The 17,621-nt window shown below is 62.9% G+C and overlaps 3 protein-coding genes across 3 annotated transcripts; all 3 read left to right on the top strand.

The window, feature by feature from the left end:
• Positions 1–1,185: 1,185 nt before the first annotated feature.
• On the top strand, positions 1,186–9,539 carry CD22 (CD22 molecule). Its single transcript, XM_059834656.1, has 11 exons — positions 1,186–1,366; positions 1,464–1,514; positions 2,169–2,528; positions 2,962–3,279; positions 3,727–3,987; positions 4,425–4,685; positions 6,240–6,503; positions 7,821–8,087; positions 8,351–8,614; positions 9,181–9,280; positions 9,389–9,539. Exons 1-11 carry the CDS (start codon positions 1,186–1,188, stop codon positions 9,537–9,539), a joined length of 2,478 nt encoding a protein of 825 aa, XP_059690639.1.
• A 2,374-nt stretch (positions 9,540–11,913) lies between these two features.
• On the top strand, positions 11,914–12,912 carry LOC132321046 (free fatty acid receptor 3-like). The gene has a single exon (XM_059834655.1). The coding sequence runs from the start codon at positions 11,914–11,916 to the stop codon at positions 12,910–12,912; it is 999 nt and encodes a 332-aa protein (XP_059690638.1).
• A 2,422-nt stretch (positions 12,913–15,334) lies between these two features.
• Positions 15,335–16,888, top strand: LOC104262208 (free fatty acid receptor 2). The gene is made up of 2 exons (XM_059834654.1): positions 15,335–15,959; positions 16,035–16,888. Exons 1-2 carry the CDS (start codon positions 15,335–15,337, stop codon positions 16,886–16,888), a joined length of 1,479 nt encoding a protein of 492 aa, XP_059690637.1.
• The last annotated feature ends 733 nt before the right edge of the window (positions 16,889–17,621 follow it).

The raw sequence follows: 17,621 nt of genomic DNA, 5'->3' as shown, positions 1-17,621 counted from the left end.
CCCACGCCGCCCTCGGGTCGCCCTTGATGCCGTTGCCCCCCCCCGCCCCGCCCCCCCCTTATCAGGTTCTGGTTTATCAAATGTGGGGGAGGGGAGGCCCCGGCCGCCTACGTCCCCTTTTACTATTCGTTAATGATTAATTACGGATATCTTATCGGCCTCGTTCCCGACGTCCCCGTGATGGGGGGGGGATTTAGTTATGGGGGGGGTTGTCTCTGGGGACCCAGGCATCTGGGAGTTCCCATCATGCCTTGCTCTCCCCCATAGCCACCATCGCCCGGCCCCAGGCGTTCGGGCCCCACGGCGTCACCCCGCCTCGCTTGGGTGAACCCCAGCGTCCGGGCTCCCATCACGTCCTTCCCGCCCCCCCCAAAAAAGGGAACCCAGGCATCCGGGCTCCCGTGATGCTTTGCTCTTCCCCCCCCCCCCCCTCCAAGGGGACCCAGGTGTCCGGGTTCCCATCAGGCTTTGCGGTTGGGGTGGGTGGTTGGGGGGGGGGGTGGTGGTTGTGGGGTGGCATGACCCGCCCCGGACGCCTGGGTCCCCCGTGGGGCATGGCCCGAACGCCTGGGTCCACTGCGCAAGACCCGCCCGGACGTCGGGGTCCTCCATCCTTCAAGCTCAACTTGGGGGGGGGTGAGGTGAGAAGGGACCATTGATTGGCCCCAACACCCGGGTCCCTTGGGGGCAGGAGGTCTATGGGGTGGTGGGACCTAGAGGTGGTGGAATCGGGATGCCCGGATCCCTTCAGGGCATCTATGGGGTGGTGGGACCCAGACACCTGGGTCCCTTCGGGGCAGGAGGTCCTTTGGGTGGTGGGACCTCAATGCTTGGGTCCCTTCGGGGCATCTATGGGGTGGTGGGACCCAGACGCCCAGGTCCCTTCGGGGCAGGAGGTCTTTTGGGTGGTGGGACCTGGACGCCTGGGTCCCTTCGGGGCATCTATGGGGTGGTGGGACCCAGATGCCCGGGTCCCTTCAGGGCATGACATCCTTTGGGTGGTGGGACCTGGACGCCTGGGTCCCTTTGAGGCAGCTATGGGGTGGTGGGACCCAGACGCCCGGGTCCCTTTGGGGCAGGAGGTCCTTTGGGTGGTGGGACCCAGACACCTGGGTCCCTTTGGGTCATGGGGGTCTATGGGGTGATGGGACCCATACGCCTGGGTCCCTTTGGGGCAGGAGGTCCATGGGGTGGTGGGACCCGTACGCCTGCGTCCCTTTGGGGCAGGAGGTCTATGGGGTGGGGGTGATGGCACCCGGAAACCTGGGTCCCTTTGAGAAGAGGGAAGGAAGTGGGCTCGACTGGCTTCGAGCGGAGGAGGAGGTTGGCAACCCGGACGCCTGCGTCCCCGCGGTGTCTCGGAGGGGTGGGGTCAGGAGACCGAACCCAGATTTTTGGCGTGTCCCCCCCCACACCAGATGCTTTTGTCCCCCCACAGTTGACGCTTTGACCTCCTCGGCCAGGTCTGGGCGCTGCCAACATGTGGCTCTTCGTCTTCCTCCTCCTCATCCCGGGTAGGGACCTTCCCCGGATGCCCGGGTCCCCTGGGAGGGGCCGTGGGGGGGTCACGGTGGGGCGGGGAGGAGGGGCTTCCTCCGGTCTTTGGGGGTGGAGGGGGTGGTGGGTTGGGTTCCCCAAATGCTTGGGACCCCAAAACACCTGGGGCCCCAGACGCATGGGTCCCCTGGGAGCCTGGGTCCCGCTGGGCTTTGGGGTTGAAGGTGTCTCCAAAGCATCTCCATCCCCGGACACCCGGATCCCCGGACACCCGGGTCCCCGAACACCCGGGTCCCTCAGACAGCTGGGTCCCCAAAACACCTGGGTCCCTGGATGCCCGGGTCCCTCAGCTGCCTGAGTCCCTCCAACCTTTGAGGTTGAAGGTCTCCTCAGAACATCTCAGTGACCAGACATCTGGGTCCCCAGACACCCGGATGCCCGACCACCTGGGTCCCCAGACTCCTGGGTCCCCAAAACACCTGGGTCCCGGGACGTCTAGGTCGCTCAGCGGCCGAGGTCTCTTTGGGGTTGGAGGTGTCTCCAGAACATCTCCATCTCCAGAGTCCTGGGTCCCCAGACACCCGGGTCCCCGACCACCCGGGTCCCCGACCACCTGGGTCCCCAAAACACCTCGATCCCCCGAACACCTGGCTCCCTTACACCTTCCGCAGGTTCCGCGTCCACCTGCCGTGACCCGGTGACGGCTCCGAAGGAGTTGGCGGCCGCGTTGGGTTCCTGCCTCTACATCTCCTGCCGCTATGACCTGTGCCAAGCGGGACAGGACGCTCAGCTCCGTGTCCTCCGTTGGATCCATCAACCCCGTTACGATAAGAAGAAGCAGGATTTTATGGGGCGGTGGCTGGACGAACCCCGAAGGATCCCAGGAACCAACGAGGGTGACTGCAGCCTGATCCTGCCCCACATCCGAGCCGACGATGCCGGGACCTACGGGTTGAGGTTGGTGGCCTATACCAGTCGTCGGCCTCAAAAAGAACTGCGGTGGATGCACTATGTCACCGTCAATGTCACCGGTAGGGACACCCCATTGTCACCCCCTTTTCCCCCCATTATCCCCATCTTGTCACCCCATTATCCCCCTACTCGTTCCCCCATTGTCACCCCTTGTCCCCCCATTTTCCTCCTCTTGTCTCCCCGGTGTCCCCTCCTTCTCCCCCCATTATCCCTCCCCTTATCCCCCACATTGTCGCCCTTTGTCCCCACCGTTGTCCCCCTTTGTCCCCCTATTATCTCCCACCCACGTCCCTCTGTCGTCCCCGCCTTGTCCCCCCATCACCCCATATTGTCCCACCCATGTCCCCCCCATTGTCCCCCCGTTATCCCTCCTCATCCCCCCATTATCCCCATATTGTCCCCCCTTGTCACCCCCTCTTGTCCCCCTCTCACCCCATATCTCCCCCCCCTTACCCCCCCTCCATCTCTTCACCCCACTGACACCTCTCGCAGACACCCCTCCTGCCCCCCACCTCTGGCCGGACCCAGCCCCCCTCACCCAAGACCAGAAGATCACCTTTGGGTGCTGGGTGCCCCCCGCCTGTCCTGAAGACACCCCCACCCTCACCTGGGAGGGACCCGTCACCAAGACAGCGGGGGTCCACGTGGGCACCTGGACCCCCCCGGAGACCGTCACGTCCCCCCCGGTTATCGGCACCCTCTTGGCCTTTGAGCCCCTCTGGTACCATGACGGGACCCTCCTCAAATGCATCTTTTGGGGGTCCGATGGAAAGAACGTCACTCAGGTGTCCCGGCAGCTCCAGGTCAACTGTGAGATATGGGGCAGAGGTCCTTTTTTTTGGGGGGGGTGGGTTTCCTTTGGGGAGTTATGGGGGGGGTCCCTGATGGGTATGGGGGTCCCCCGGGCACCTGGGTTCCTCCTATAAGTGTTATGGAGGAGGTCTTGGGGGGCTGCAGATGATCCTGGTCTGGGTCTCCCACCACCTTTAGGTCCACTGTGAGATATTGGGGGTCTCTGGAGGGTTATGGGGGTCCTACAGACTTTTGGGTCCCCCCATGGGGACTATGGGGGCTATTGGGGGGGTTGGGTGTGTATAGGAGGCTGGGGGGGCTCCCTTGAGGGACCTACGGGGTCTATAGGGGCCCTGGGTTGGCCTGGGGGGAGGTCCCGGAGAGATTTTGGGGGTCCCTGGGGTGCTAACGGTATTCTAGAGGTGTCTGTAGGACCCATACTGGTCTATACTGGTCCCTCCCCAGATGCCCCGCGGGATGTGCAGGTGGAGATGGCGCCATTGACCCCCATCCGCGAGGGCCAGGAGGTGACGCTGCGCTGCCGGGACTCGGCCAAACCCCCGTCCTACACCTACAGCTGGAGCTTGGAGGGCCGGATCCTGCCCCATAGCACGGCCCAGGTCCACCTGCCGTCCATCCAGGCCACAGACGGTGGCTCCTACCGCTGCCGGGCCACCAACACGGTGGGGACGATGGAGTCACCTTCCACCACCCTTGAGGTCTACTGTGAGTGGGGCAAGATGGCGGAGGGCGGGGCAAGATGGCGGCGGTGGGTGGGGCAAGATGGCGGCGGTGGGTGGGGCAAGATGGTGGAGAATGGGGCAGGATGGAGGAGGGTGGGGCAAGATGGTGGTGGAGGGTGGGGCAAGATGGTGGTGGAGGGCGGGGCAAGATGGCAGCATGAGGCACCTGTCAATCACCCTTAGCCCCACCCATGAAGAATCTGTCAATCACCCTTAGCCCCGCCCCGTGATGAAACTGTCAATCACCCTTTGTCCCACCCCATGACAAAACTGTCAATCACCCCCAGCCCCACCCCATACGTCACCCGCCAATCACCCATCACCCCGCCTCCCGAGTCGCCTATCAATCACTCTTCGCCCCTCCTCTTTCTGGCCCTGTGGGCGTGGCCAGAGCCTCCCCCAACCAATGGCCGCCCACAGACGCCCCACGGAACGTGTGGGTAGAGGTGACGCCACCGTCCCCCGTCCACGAGGACCAGGAGGTGACGCTGCGCTGCCGGGACTCCTCCAACCCCCCGCCCCACAACTACACCTGGAGCTGGGAGGGCCGGATCCTGCCCCATAGCACGGCCCAGGTCCTCCTACGTCCCATCAAGGCCACGGGTGGTGGCTCCTACACCTGCCAGGCCACCAACCTCTTAGGGACGGCCAAGTCCCGCCCTACCACCCTTGAGGTCTACTGTGAGTGGAGCACGATGGCGGGGGCGGGTGGGGCAAGATGGTGGCGGGGTGGTCAAGATGGTGGCGGGGTTGGTCAAGATGGTGGTGGGGTGGTCAAGATGGTGGTGGGGTTGCTCAAGATGGCCGTAGGGTGGTCAAGATTGCGGTCAGGTTGGTCAAGATGGCCGTAGGGTGGTCAAGATGGTGGTGGGGTCGTCAAGATGGCACTGAGGTGGTCAAGATGGCCATAGGGTGGTCAAGATGGTGGTGGTGGGGTCAAGATGGCCGTTGGGTGGTCAAGATGGCCATAGGGTGGTCAAGATGGCCGTTGGGTGGTCAAGATGGCCGTAGGGTGGTCAAGATGGCGGTGAGGTTGGTCAAGATGGCCGTAGGGTGGTCAAGATGGCGCTGAGGTGGTCAAGATGGCCATAGGGTGGTCAAGATGGTGGTGGGGTGGTCAAGGTGGCACTGGGGTGGTCAAGATGGCCATAGGGTGGTCAAGATGGTGGGGGGGGGGTCAAGATGGCTGTTGGGTGGTCAAGATGGCGCTGAGGTGGTCAAGATGGCCGTTGGGTGCTCAAGATGGTGGTGGGGTGGTCAAGGTGGCACTGGGGTGGTCAAGATGGTAGGATGGTGGTCATGGTGGCCATAGAGTGGTCAAGGCTGCGGTGACGTGGTCGTGGTGGCCATAGGGCGGTCATGGTGGCCATGGGGTGGTCAAGGTGGTGGTGACGTGGTCATGGTGGCCATAGGGGGGTCAAGGTGGCGGTGACGTGGTCGTGGTGGCCATAGGGCGGTCATGGTGGCCATGGGGTGGTCAAGGTGGTGGTGACGTGGTCATGGTGGCCATAGGGGGGTCAAGGTGGCGGTGACGTGGTCGTGGTGGCCATAGGGCGGTCATGGTGGCCATGGGGTGGTCAAGGTGGTGGTGACGTGGTCATGGTGGCCATAGGGGGGTCAAGGTGGCCACAGGGTGGTCAAGGTGGTGGTGATGTGGTCGTGGTGGCCATGGGGGGGTCAAAGTGGCCATAGGGTGGTCAAGGTGGTGGTGATGTGGTCGTGGTGGCCATAGGGGGGTCAAGGTGGCTATAGGGTGGTCAAATTGGTGGTGACTTGGTCATGGTGGCCATAAGACGGTCAAGATGGTGGTAGGGTGGTCAAAGTGGCCATAGGGTGGTCAAGGTGGTGGTGATGTGGTCGTGGTGGCCATGGGGTGGTCAAGGTGGCCATGGGGTGGTCATGGTGGCCATGGGGTGGTCAAGGTGGTGGTGATGTGGTCGTGGTGGTCATGGGGTGGTCAAGGTGGCCATGGGGTGGTCATGGTGGCCATAGAGTGGTCAAGGTGGTGGTGATGTGGTCGTGGTGGCCATAGGGCGGTCATGGTGGCCATGGGGTGGTCATGGTGGCCATGGGGCCTCCAAGGTGGCGGTAGGTCGGTTAAGGTGGCCGTGGGGCCTTCAAGATGGCCGTAAGGTGGTCAAAGTGGCTATAGGATGAGGGTGTGGCACACCGCCCTTCAGCCAATCCCCTTTAGCCCCGCCCCCTTCCTTAGCCCCGCCTCTTCCCCCTCCCTAGACCCTCCCCGAACGGCCGCCTTGGAGGCCCTGACCTCTCTCCCGGCACTTGTGGGCACCCGCATCACCCTACGCTGCGCCCTCGGCCCCGCCCACCCCGCGCCCTCCTCCGTCCAATGGCTACGCAACGACCGCTGGGAGGCCGACACCCCCAGCTCCACCCTCAGCTTCGACGCCGACCCCGCCCGCGCCGGCACCTACCGTTGCAATGGCCGAAATGCCGCCGGCTCCGCCCTCTCCCCGCCACTGTCTGTCATCGTCTGGTGTGAGTGGCGGTTTCGAGACCACCCCCAATCGCTGGGGGCGGTTTCAGGGGTCCCGGGGGCAGTTTCATGGCCCCCCCCTTCATGGTTTCCACCCTGTCAAATGGTGGTTTCAAGACCCCAACGATAATTTTGGGTCTCCCACCCCCCAGATGATGGTTTCAAGCCCCCCCACGCACTTTTGAACCCCCCAACCCAAAATATCAGTTTCAAGCCCCCCTCTCCAACCCCACCAATGGCAGTTTCTCTGCCCCCAGACCCCCCGCCCATACTTTTCAACCTCCCCAGTGCTAAATGACAGTTTCAAGCCCCCCCAAGCTGTTTTTTGAGCCTACCAATCCCAAAAGTCGGTTTCAAGCCCCTCCACAAGCGCCATTTAAAGCCCAAATGTCTCTCTCATCCCCACCGCTGGCGATTTCTCCGCCCCCCAGCCCTAAATGACAGTTTCAAGTCCCTCCTCACGCTCTTTTAAGACCCCAATGCTAAATATCAGTTTCAAGCCCCCCCCAAGCCCTAAATAACAGTTTCAAGTGACCCCTAGAGCCCTTTTGAGCTCCCACACGCCCTAAAAATCAGTTTCAAGCTCCCCCCAAACCCTAAATAACAGTTTCAAGTGACCCCTAGAGCCCTTTTGAGCTCCCATACGCCCTAAATATCGGTTTCAAGCTCCCCCCAAGCCCTAAATAACAGTTTCAATTGACCCCTAGAGTCTTTTTGAGCTCCCACACGCCCTAAATATCAGTTTCAAGCTCCCCCCAAACCCTAAATAACAGTTTCAAGTGACCCCTAGACCCCTTTTGAGCTCCCATACGCCCTAAATATCGGTTTCAAGCTCCCCCCAAGCCCTAAATAACAGTTTCAATTGACCCCTAGAGTCTTTTTGAGCTCCCACACGCCCTAAATATCAGTTTCAAGCTCCCCCCAAACCCTAAATAACAGTTTCAAGTGACCCCTAGAGCCCTTTTGAGCTCCCACACGCCCTAAATAACAGTTTCAAGCCCCCCCAAGCCCTAAATAACCATTTCAAGTGACCCCTAGAGCCCTTTTGAGCTCCCACACGCCCTAAATATCAGTTTCAAGCCCCCCCCAAGCCCTAAATAACAGTTTCAAGCCCTCCCCAAGCTCTAAATAACAGTTTCAAGTGACCCCTAGAGCCCTTTTGAGCTCCCACACGCCCTAAATATCGTTTTCAAGCCCTAAATAGCTGTTTCAAGCCTCCTCTAGAGCTCTTTTCAGCCCTCCCAACCCCTAAATATCGGTTTCCAGCTCCCCCCCGGACCAACCCGCACTGATGGTGGTTTCTCTTCGCCCCTCCCCAGACCCCCCCAAGGCCGTACGGGTGCTGCAGATCCCGAGGGGTCCGGTGGTGGCCGGGGAGGGCCTGGTACGACTTCACTGCCAGATCGGAGCTGCCGAGCCCCCCAAATTCACCGTCAGCTGGTTCAAGAACGGGCAGGAGTTGCCCGTACCTGACCTCGACCTGCTCCTCCCCGGCCCCGCGCCCGTCGACGCCGCTGCCTACGCCTGTCAGGCCCGGAACGACGCGGGGGTCACCCGCAGCCCCCCCGTCACCCTCGACGTCCGCTGTGAGTCGCACCCCAAAATTCCACGGGGAAGGAGCTGGGCGTCCGGGCCCCACGGCCGAGGGGACACAGGCGGCCGGGTGACCTCCCTGCCCCCCTGGACCCCCCGTTATCCCTTTTCCCTCTCCCCATGGGACGAACGCAGGCGTCTGGGCGCCCCAAAAAGGGGACCCAGGGGTCCGGGCCCCCCAAAAAACTGGACACAGGGGTCCAGACCCCCCAAAAAAGGGGACCCAGGGGTCCGGGTGCTGACGTTTGTGCCGCAGTCGGACCCCAGGGGGTCGAGCTGGTGCCGGATCCGAGCCGACGGGTGCAGGAGATGACCGACGTCACCCTACGGTGCCACGCCGACGCCCGCCCCCCGCCCAGCGACTTCGAGTGGTTTTGGGAAGGACGACCCCTTGGCCGGACCCCCGAGGGATTGTGGGTACTCCCGGCGGTGGGGACCCACGCGTCCGGGCGATATCGGTGCCGCGTCACTAATGACATCGCCAGCGCTGAATCTTCTGATGTCATCGTCACCGTCTACTGTAAGGGACCCAGGTGTTCGGGACCCCTTGGGGCGCCCCTGCCCTATGGGACCCATTGGGGCGCCCCTGCCCTATGGGACCCAGGCATTTGGGACCCCTTGGGGTGCCCCTGCGCTATGGGTCCCATTGGGGCGCCCCTGCCCTATGGGACCCAGGCATTTGGGACCCCTTGGGGCACCCCTGCCCTATGGGTCCCCTTGGGGTACCCCTGCCCTATGGGATCCAGGCATTAGGGACCCCTTGGGGCACCCCTGCCCTATGGGACCCAGGCATTTGGGACCCCTTGGGGCACCCCTGCCCTATGGGTCCCCTTGGGGTACCCCTGCCCTATGGGATCCAGGCATTAGGGACCCCTTGGGGCACCCCTGCCCTATGGGACCCAGGTGTTCAGGACCCCTTGAGGCACCCCTGCCCTATGGGACCGAGGCATCTGGGACCCCTTGGGGTGCCCCTGCCCTATGGGTCCCCTTGGGGTGCCACTGCCCTATGGGACCCAGACATCTGGGGCTGGGGGGTCCCAGGCGCATCGGGCCTCTCCTCTTCCTCTCTCCCCCTGCCCCCCCCAGACTCCACCACCACCATCCTCCGAAAGACCTTCCTGGGTCTCGGTGTGGGGCTGAGCATCCTCCTGGTGCTGGGCACCCTTGGGTGCTTCCTCCGCCGCCGGTGAGCCGGGGGACCCAGGCAGTTGGGTTCCTCTTCTCCCCCACCCGACACCCCCAAAGGGGGACCGAGGCGTTTTGGGGGACTCAGGCATGCGGGATGTCCCCATAGGTGGCGGCGGCAGGTGGCAGCCGATGAGGAACCCGTGGTAGAACCATCAGGAACCTTCTTCCTCCGCAATAAAAAGGTAGCCCACCCCCCACCCATCCCGGACACCTGGGTGTCCCCTCCCGGACACCCGGGTCCTCAAGGTGCCACTTGAGGGGTCACCCATCTTCCCGCAGCCCCGGACGCCCGGATCCCCCCGACCTCCTCGTGGTCTTGGTGACACCGACACCATCAGTTACTCATCGTTGCTGTCACCTCCCGGGAGTGGCTCTGTCCCCAGGTAACCCTCTCCCCCACCCAATCCCAGAGGGGACCCAGGCATCCGGGCACCCGTGACCCACTCCAACCCCCACTTTGTCCCCGTGTCCCCCCACTCCAGGCTGCAAGGGGACACTGTTGTCTACACTGTCCTCAAGAGGAACGATGGTGCTGCAAAGGTATCTGTGTCCTCCGTGTCCCACTGTGTCCCTCATGTCCCCCTTGAGATCCCCAACGTCCCTCATATTCTCTTTGATGTTCCCGACTACCTCAAGGTGCCCCACGTCCCCCTTGATGTCCCCTACGTCCCCAACGTCCCTCATGTTCTCCTTGATGTCCCCAATGTCCCCAATAACCTCAAGGTCCCCCATGTCCCCAACGTCCCTCATGTTCTCCTTGACGCCCCCAACAACCTCAAGGTCCCCCATGTCCCCCTTGATGTCCCCCATGTCCCCAACATCCCTCATGTTCTCCTTGATGTCCCCAACAACCTCAAGGTCCCCCATGTCCCCCTTGATGTCCTCCATGTCGCCAACGTCCCTCATGTTCTCCTTGATGTCCGCAATGTCCCCAACAACCTGAAGATCCCCCATGTCCCCCTGGATGTCCTCCATGTCCCCAACAACCTCAAGGTCCCCCATGTCCCCCTTGATGTCCCCAGCATCCCTCATGTTCTCCTCGATGTCCCCAACGTCCCTCATGTTCTCCTTGATGTCCCCAATGTCCCCAATAAACTCAAGGTCCCCCATGTCCCCCTCCACGTCCCCCATGTACCCAAGAACCTCAATGTCCCTCATGTCCTCCTCGATGTCCCTCCATGTGTCCCTGTCACCTGTCACAGTCACTGTCTGTCCCCACAGGCCACCGAAGGTCCTGACTATGAGAACGTCCCACCTGGTCCCAGCAACAGAGACAGGGACAGGGATGGGGACAGGGACGGGACACTGGTCTATGCCGCTCTGGCCCTCTCCTCCCCGGGGACACCACGGGGACATGCCGGGGACGTTGGGGACACTGTTGAGTACACCGCCCTGAGGCGCTGAGACCTCGGGGACACCAAGATACGGGGAAGCGGCCACTGTGGGGACACCATAAAATGTCCCCAGGGGCATGAGGACTCGGCCACCACGGGGACACAGGAACATGGCCACCACGGGGTTCACGGGCAGACAGTGACATTGAGGACATGGGGACATTGAGGACATGGGGACACTGAGAACATGGTGGTGGCCGCTTCGGGGTTAGGGTCCTGGCCACCATGTGGGACATGCCACAACCATGGCCACCGCCACCACGGGGACACCAGGGACATGGCCACCACCACCACGGTGGACTTGCTGGGACACGGATGGTGACATGCCGCTGCCACCAAGAGAGCCACCACCCCCAATAAAAACAATCTTTTGGGTTAATTAATTGGCCCGGACGCCTGGGTCCCCTGGCGGGGGGAGGGGGGCCACCCGGACACCTGGGTGCCTTGGGGGGGGGAGGGGGGCCACCCGGACGCCTGGGTCCTCTCCTGTCGTCACCGATGTCCCATAGATTGGGGGGGGCGGGGGGGGTTGGTTAGGGCGGAAGGGGGAGGAGTGGCAGCCCGGACGCCTGGGTCCCTTGGGTGGGGGCGGGGGGGGCGGGGAGGGGGTATTTATGGTCATGGGTCCCTCCCTGCCACCGTCCGTCCGTCCGTCTGCTGCTACGGTAGGGCTCGTCCTCTTCCTCCACTCCTGCACTTCACCCAACGCCAGGACCTGACACCCCCCCCCCGCCCCAAAATCCCACCACCAACCCAGGGACCCCCCCCCCCCCCACCTCAGGTCCCCCCAGGGACCCCCCCAAGACCCCACCTCCAACCAGGGACCCACCACCCTCCTCAGGTCCCCTGTAGACCCCCCCCGAAGACCCCACCTCCAACCAGGGACCCACCACCCAACTCAGGTCCCTTGTGGACCCCCCCAAAGACCCCAAAGCCCCTGAGAACTCCCAAAGAACCCACATCCATCCAAGAGACCCCCCCCCCCAACTCAGATCCCCTGTGGACCCCCCAAAGACCCCACCTCCAACCAGGGACACCCCCCCCCAACTCAGGTCCCCTGCGGACTCCCCACAAAGACCCCACCCCAGGGACCCACCACCCACCCCAGGTTCTCTAGGGAACCTCCCAAAGACCCCACCCTCAACCCAGGGACCCGCCCTCCACCCCACTGAAACCCTAGTAGATCCCAACCACCATTGGCCAACTCAACCGACCCCCCCAAAAGATCCCGGCCGCCATGTCAGCCCCACCTTTCGCCATCAACCACCGCCTGTGCTTGGGGGTCTACGCGGGTGCCTTCGCTTTGGGGCTGCCCCTCAACGTGGCAGCCCTGGTGGCCTTGGGGACGGTGGCCCGGCGCCGGCGCCTGCTGCCCGCTGACGTCCTCCTCCTCAACCTGACCATCGCCGACTTAGCGCTGGTGGCCTCCTTGCCCGTCCGTATGGCCGAGGCGGCATGGGAGGCTACCTGGAAGCTTCCGCCGGCCCTCTGTCCGCTCTTCGTCTTCCTCTTCTTCACCAGCGTCTACCTCACCATCCTCTCCCTCACCGCCCTCAGCGTTGACCGCTACCTCGGCGCCGCCTTCCCTGTCCAATACCGCCGGCGCCGACGGGTAACTCACGCCGCCGTGGCCGCCGCCAGCTTCTGGGTGGCCGCTCTGGCCCACTGCAGCGTGGTCTACGTGGCCCAACCCAACGCGGCGGTCAATGGCACGGAGTGCTACACCCGTTTCGCCGGTCCTCAGCTGGCCACGCTGCTGGCTCTCCGCCTGGAGATCTTCCTGGTGCTCTTCTGCCTACCTTTGGCCATCACCGCCTTCTGCTACGGCCGCTTGGTTTGCATCGTGGTCGCCCTCCCCGCCACGGCGCCGGGTAGGAGGCGCCGAGCGGTGGCCCTGGCGTTGACCACGGCCGTGGCCTTTGTCCTCTGCTTCGCCCCCTTCAACGTCTCCCACGTGGTGGGGTACCTACGGCGGGAGAACCCACCTTGGAGAGCCTACGCCGTGCTGCTCACCACCCTCAGCGCTTGCCTTGACCCTCTCATCTTCTGCTTCTCCTCGGTCGCCCTAAGACGGGGTCTCCGGCAGGTTTGGGACACGGTGGGACTCGGCCGGCTCTGCGCCAGGTGCCGGCTGCCGGTGGGGCAAAGCGAGGCTCCGGCTGAGGTGACCGGACGTGGAGGATCCGGAGCATCTTCACATCAAGGGGCAGACGGTGCCGAGCTGATGCCATCTTAGGGGCTTAAGACCTGAGAGATCCCAACCTGGGACATGGCTTTGGGGGGGTGTGGGTGGTTGTGGGGTGCCTGGGGACGGTCTTGGGTGAGAGGAGGAGATGTTTGGTGTTCAGGACAAAGCAAAGTCGGAGCTTTGAGCCAAAAAAGGTTTCCTTGGGCTTCCTGGGGCGGGGGGGGGAGTTGAGTTGAGACTGGTTGAGTTGGGTTCAACTGATGTGTTGGGTTGAGCTTGGTGGAGTTGGGTTCATCTGAGGCGTTGAGTTGAGCCCGGTTCAACTTCGACCTTGCCTTAAGTTGGGGGTCAACTGAGATGTCGGATTGAGTTGGGATCTACCGAGGCTTCGGGTTGAGTTGGGATCTATCGAGGCTTTGGGTTGAGTTGGGGGTCAAGTGAGACGTCGGGTTGCGTTGGGGGTCTGCCGCGACGTCGGGTTGAGTTGGGGGTCTGCCGAGACGTCGGGTTGAGTTGGGATCTGCCGATGCTTCAGGTTGAGTTGGGGGTCAACTGAGACATCAGGTTGAGTTGGGGGTCTGCCAAGGCCTTGGGTTGAGTTGGGGGTCACCTGAGACCTTGGGTTGAGTTGCTCCTCCATCCCTGCCCCCTTCCCCTCCTCTCCCTCCCCACTTTTGAGGTCATGGGCAGCGGCCAATTGGGTCAAAGTAGAAGGGGAGGGGGCGGGGACCTGGATGCCTGTGTCCTTTCCCGGCTCCGGAGCCAAGTAGGTGAACGTAGGGGGTGGGGACCCGGACGCCTGGGTCCTCTCCGAGCTGGTGGAGAGCCAATTGGGTGAAAGGAGGTCACGGGGTGTGGGAACCCGACCGCCTGGGTTCTTCTGCTCCCAGAATGCCCTGGGGCTGAACCGCTGCCCCTTCCCTGGTGCCCCTTGTCCCCATTCACGAGGAACTGGGGGGGTCCCTTGGGAAGGTGGGGGGCACCCGGATGCTGGGGGGCGCCCAGATGCCTCATTCCACTCCCGGCCCCCTGGGTCCCTTGGGAAGGTGGAGGAGGAGCACCCAGACCCCTTTTTTTTTTTGGGGGGGAGCAGCCGGACGCCTGCATCCCCTTGGCAGGACAAACATCCCCCAACCGGGTGCTAAAAATAGCTCAGGGTTGAGTGGGGGAGGGGTAAGGTCAAGCCCCTCCCCCACCTGGGTAAAGGGGACCCAGGCGTGCCAGTGGTCACCCCCTTCACCCCCACCCCACGATGGAGAAGGGCACCCACTGTTTGGGTCCACGAGATGATGGGTGGGAGGTGGTGGGGGAGGGAGGATGGGCACCCGGCCGCCTGCGTTCTTGGGTGGGGTGGGGGAGGGGAAGGCCACCCCCCCCCCCCCCGGCCGCCTGGGTCCTCTGTGGACGTGTGCCCATGAACGTGGCTTCTGGTTGCGGTCAGGAAACATCAAACTTCCTCGACGTCGTCAAAGCCACTTCCCTCCCTCCCCCACCCCCGGGGGGACCCATGCATCCGGGGTGGGTGGGGGGGGGGACACCCAGGCAGCCGGGATTCCCCCCCTCTTCTGCTCCCCTCTCTTGCCACCCCACACCAAGGGACCCAGACATTTGGGGGAGCCAAAGATCGAGGTGACACCTCCCTCCTTGCCGAAACAGAGGACGGAGGGGGGCGGGAGGGCACCCAACGTACCGCGGGGTGAAGAGGGTACGTATGGGGAATGGGGGGGGGAGTGGGGTGAGGGGGGCACTGGGGACCCCTCCCTGATGCCTGAGTCTTTTGGGGGATGAGGGGTGGGTGCGGTGAGGAGAGGGATCGCGGACGCCTGAGTCGCCCTTGGGATTTAGGGATGGGATGGCTCTGCAGATGCCCGAGTCTCCTATGGGGGGGGTCGGATACTGGGAGGAACTGGAGGGGAGAACTGGGGGGGCGGTGGGGGGAATTGCCCCGGACCCTGAGTCGCCCCTGGACCCTGGTTGAGGGGTAAACGTGTCTCGCGCTGTTGGACCATACCCAACTCTCCCACACCCCAAAGGACCCAAGCGTCTGGGGGTGCCCCCACCCCCACAACACCTCTCGGGGACCCAGGCGTCCACCCCTCCCCCCCCTTGCAGGAAAAAACAATTAAGCAAATAAGGGTGGTGCCACCCAGCCCGACACCCGGGTCCACTTTGGGAGTGGGAGGGAGCGGTGGAGAGTCCGGACGCCTGGGTGCCCTGTGGAGCAAGGTGAGCCCCCACCACCGCAGATGTGTGGGACCCTTGGGGGTAGGTGGGCTGGAGGAGGGTGAGGAGCACCCAAATAGCTGGAGCTTCTCCAACTCCCCCTCTTTGTCCATTGGTTAGACGAAGAGAAGTCTCCTGAGAGAGCCGGGTTCCTCCCGAGATGGGACCCACAGCACCCACCTGGGTCCTCCTCCCCTACCCAATGTTCTTATGGGTCAACGTATCTCCCCAGGGTTGTCCTCCAACCATGGTGATCCTCGCTCTCTACATCCTGACCTTCGCCGTGGGCTTCCCCGCCAACGTCTTCACCTTCGCCACGCTGGTGGGCAAGGCGCGTCGGCGCATCTCCCCTTCTGACATCCTTCTCCTCAACCTGACGACCGCCGACCTTCTCCTCCTCCTCTTCCTCCCGTTCAAGATGGCCGAAGCAGCCGCCAACAGGACTTGGCCCTTACCGCCTGTCCTCTGCCCCGTGGCCAACTTCTGCTTCTACTCCAGCATCTACCTCAGCAGCCTCTTCTTGGCCGCCCTCAGCGTTGAGCGGTATCTCGGCGTCGTCTTCCCCCTCCAGTACAAGGACCGGAGAAGACCAGGGCGGGTGATGGCCGCCAGCGTCGTCCTCTGGCTCTTGGCCTGTTCCCATTGCTCCATCGTCTTCGTGGCCCAGTATCACGGCGGTAAGAACCGGCACATGGCCAACAGGTCCACAGTCATCAGCTCTGAGAGCTCCACCGTCAACGCGTTCAAGCGCGGTAGCTCCAAGACAACCACTGTCTATAGCTTCGACCGCAACGGCTTGGCCATCACCAGCCCCGATGGCTTCAACCGTGATAGCTTCAGCATCTCCAACCCTCGATACTCCGTCAGCGACGGCTTCATCCACCCCAGTGCAGAGATCGCCGACGCCAATGACTTCAACGCCGACGGCTTCAAAATCTCCGCTCCAGATGGCTCCATCACCAACGGCTTCGACCGCAGAAGCTCTGAGATCTCCAGCCCCAACATCACCCATCCCAAGGCCTTCAAGGTCTCCCACGCTGCTGACTCCACGGCCAATGGCTTCATCCGCCATGGCTCTAAGACCACCAACGGCGACTTCTCCACCCGCCATGGCTCCAGGATCTCCAAGCCCAACGGCCTCAAGACCTCCAAGCTCAGCAGGCCCAAGACCTCGAACCTGCACATCTCCATCTCCAAAATCTCCACCGGCAACGGCGCCAACATCCAGGATATCTCCGGCCCCACCGGTGTCTCCCAGACCTCCGACGTCCCCAGTTCATCAGCTCCCAGCACCCGTGATGGCTCCAACACCACCAAGGCCTACGTCTGCTACGATGACTTCTCTGAGGAGCAGCTGAGCTTTGTCCTCCCGCTACGCCTGGAGCTCTTCCTCGTCCTCTTCCTCCTGCCCTTCGCCGTCACCATCTTCTGCTACATCAATTTCGTGCGGGTTCTCCTCTCCCGGCCCAATATCCCGCTGGAGAAGAAGCAACGAGCCGTGGGCTTGGCCGTGGCCACCATGGTCAACTTCGGGGTCTGCTTCGCGCCTTACAACATCTCACACGTGGTCGGCTTCGTGGAGAAGAAGAGCCCAGAGTGGAGGTTCTACGTTTTGCTCCTCACCAGCCTCAACGCCGCTCTTGACCCCATCATCTTCTACTTCTCCTCTACGGCGGTGCAGAGGGCCGTGGCCGGGGTGGTGGCGGCCGTGCGGGACAAGCTACGGGTTGTGGCGGGAGGGTGTTATGGGGTACGTGCTCCTCAAGTGTCCCAGGATGAGTCTGAGGGCACGTTGACATGAAGCTTCTGGGGGGGGTGTGGGGTATGTGAATGGTCTCACCCTGGGGGGGTGAATCTGATTGGGTGGGGAGAAGATGGGGGGGTGGCTGTGGGGTGCGGGGGGCTGAAGGTCCTTAGGGTCACGGTCAACTTGGTCCCGTAGCATCAACCAACACCGGGTCATGGGAACTTCTCCAACAGCTGTGGGGCCGGGGAGAACGTAGACCCACGGTTTGGGGTGATGACATTAGCCACCATGCCGTGGTGTCACCTCCAACGTCTGTGTGGCCGTGGACAACTTGGACCCATAGTTTGAAGCTTCTGGGGTCCATAGGTCTGTAGTCCCCGCGGGGACAAGAGGGATGTTGTTCACGGCCTCCACGGGTTGAGGGTCTCCATAGGTCTGTGGGCCCCGCGGGGCCAAAGGCGTCATGAGGCCAAGGTTTCCGTGGGTCTATGGTCTCTGTGGGTCCACATGGTCTCCTTAATCTCTGATGTCTCTGCGTCAATCATCTCCATGGGTCGGCAGCCACCGTAGGGCCAAGGTATCTATGGGTCGGTGGCCTCCATGGGTCAATATCTCGTATGGGCTGACGTCCGGCATGGGTCCGTGGCCTCCGTGGGTCAATCTCTCATATGGGTTGACATCCAGCATGGGTCCGTGGCCTCCATGGGTCAATATCTCATATGGGTTGACGTCCTGCATGGGTCAGTGGCCTCCATGGGTCAATACCTTGCATGGGTTGACATCCTGC

Source organism: Gavia stellata, unplaced genomic scaffold, assembly GCF_030936135.1.
Source record: "Gavia stellata isolate bGavSte3 unplaced genomic scaffold, bGavSte3.hap2 HAP2_SCAFFOLD_887, whole genome shotgun sequence".
Taxonomy (NCBI): domain Eukaryota; kingdom Metazoa; phylum Chordata; class Aves; order Gaviiformes; family Gaviidae; genus Gavia; species Gavia stellata.
Note: the sequence above shows the minus strand (reverse complement) of the source record. Positions and strands in the feature narration are given on the sequence as shown.

What these genes read in the sequence shown, in the direction of transcription:
- CD22 (XM_059834656.1), top strand. Translation starts at nt 1,186, where the DNA reads ATGGGGTGGTGGGACCCGTACGCCTGCGTCCCTTTGGGGCAGGAGGTC. An exon ending in CTTCCTCCTCCTCATCCCGG is followed by an intron (nt 1,515 to 2,168) that starts GTAGGGACCTTC and finishes CACCTTCCGCAG; the next exon opens with GTTCCGCGTCCACCTGCCGT. An exon ending in GGGTGCTTCCTCCGCCGCCG is followed by an intron (nt 9,281 to 9,388) that starts GTGAGCCGGGGG and finishes ATGTCCCCATAG; the next exon opens with GTGGCGGCGGCAGGTGGCAG.
- LOC132321046 (XM_059834655.1), top strand. Translation starts at nt 11,914, where the DNA reads ATGTCAGCCCCACCTTTCGCCATCAACCACCGCCTGTGCTTGGGGGTC.
- LOC104262208 (XM_059834654.1), top strand. Translation starts at nt 15,335, where the DNA reads ATGGTGATCCTCGCTCTCTACATCCTGACCTTCGCCGTGGGCTTCCCC. An exon ending in TCGATACTCCGTCAGCGACG is followed by an intron (nt 15,960 to 16,034) that starts GCTTCATCCACC and finishes TCTCCGCTCCAG; the next exon opens with ATGGCTCCATCACCAACGGC.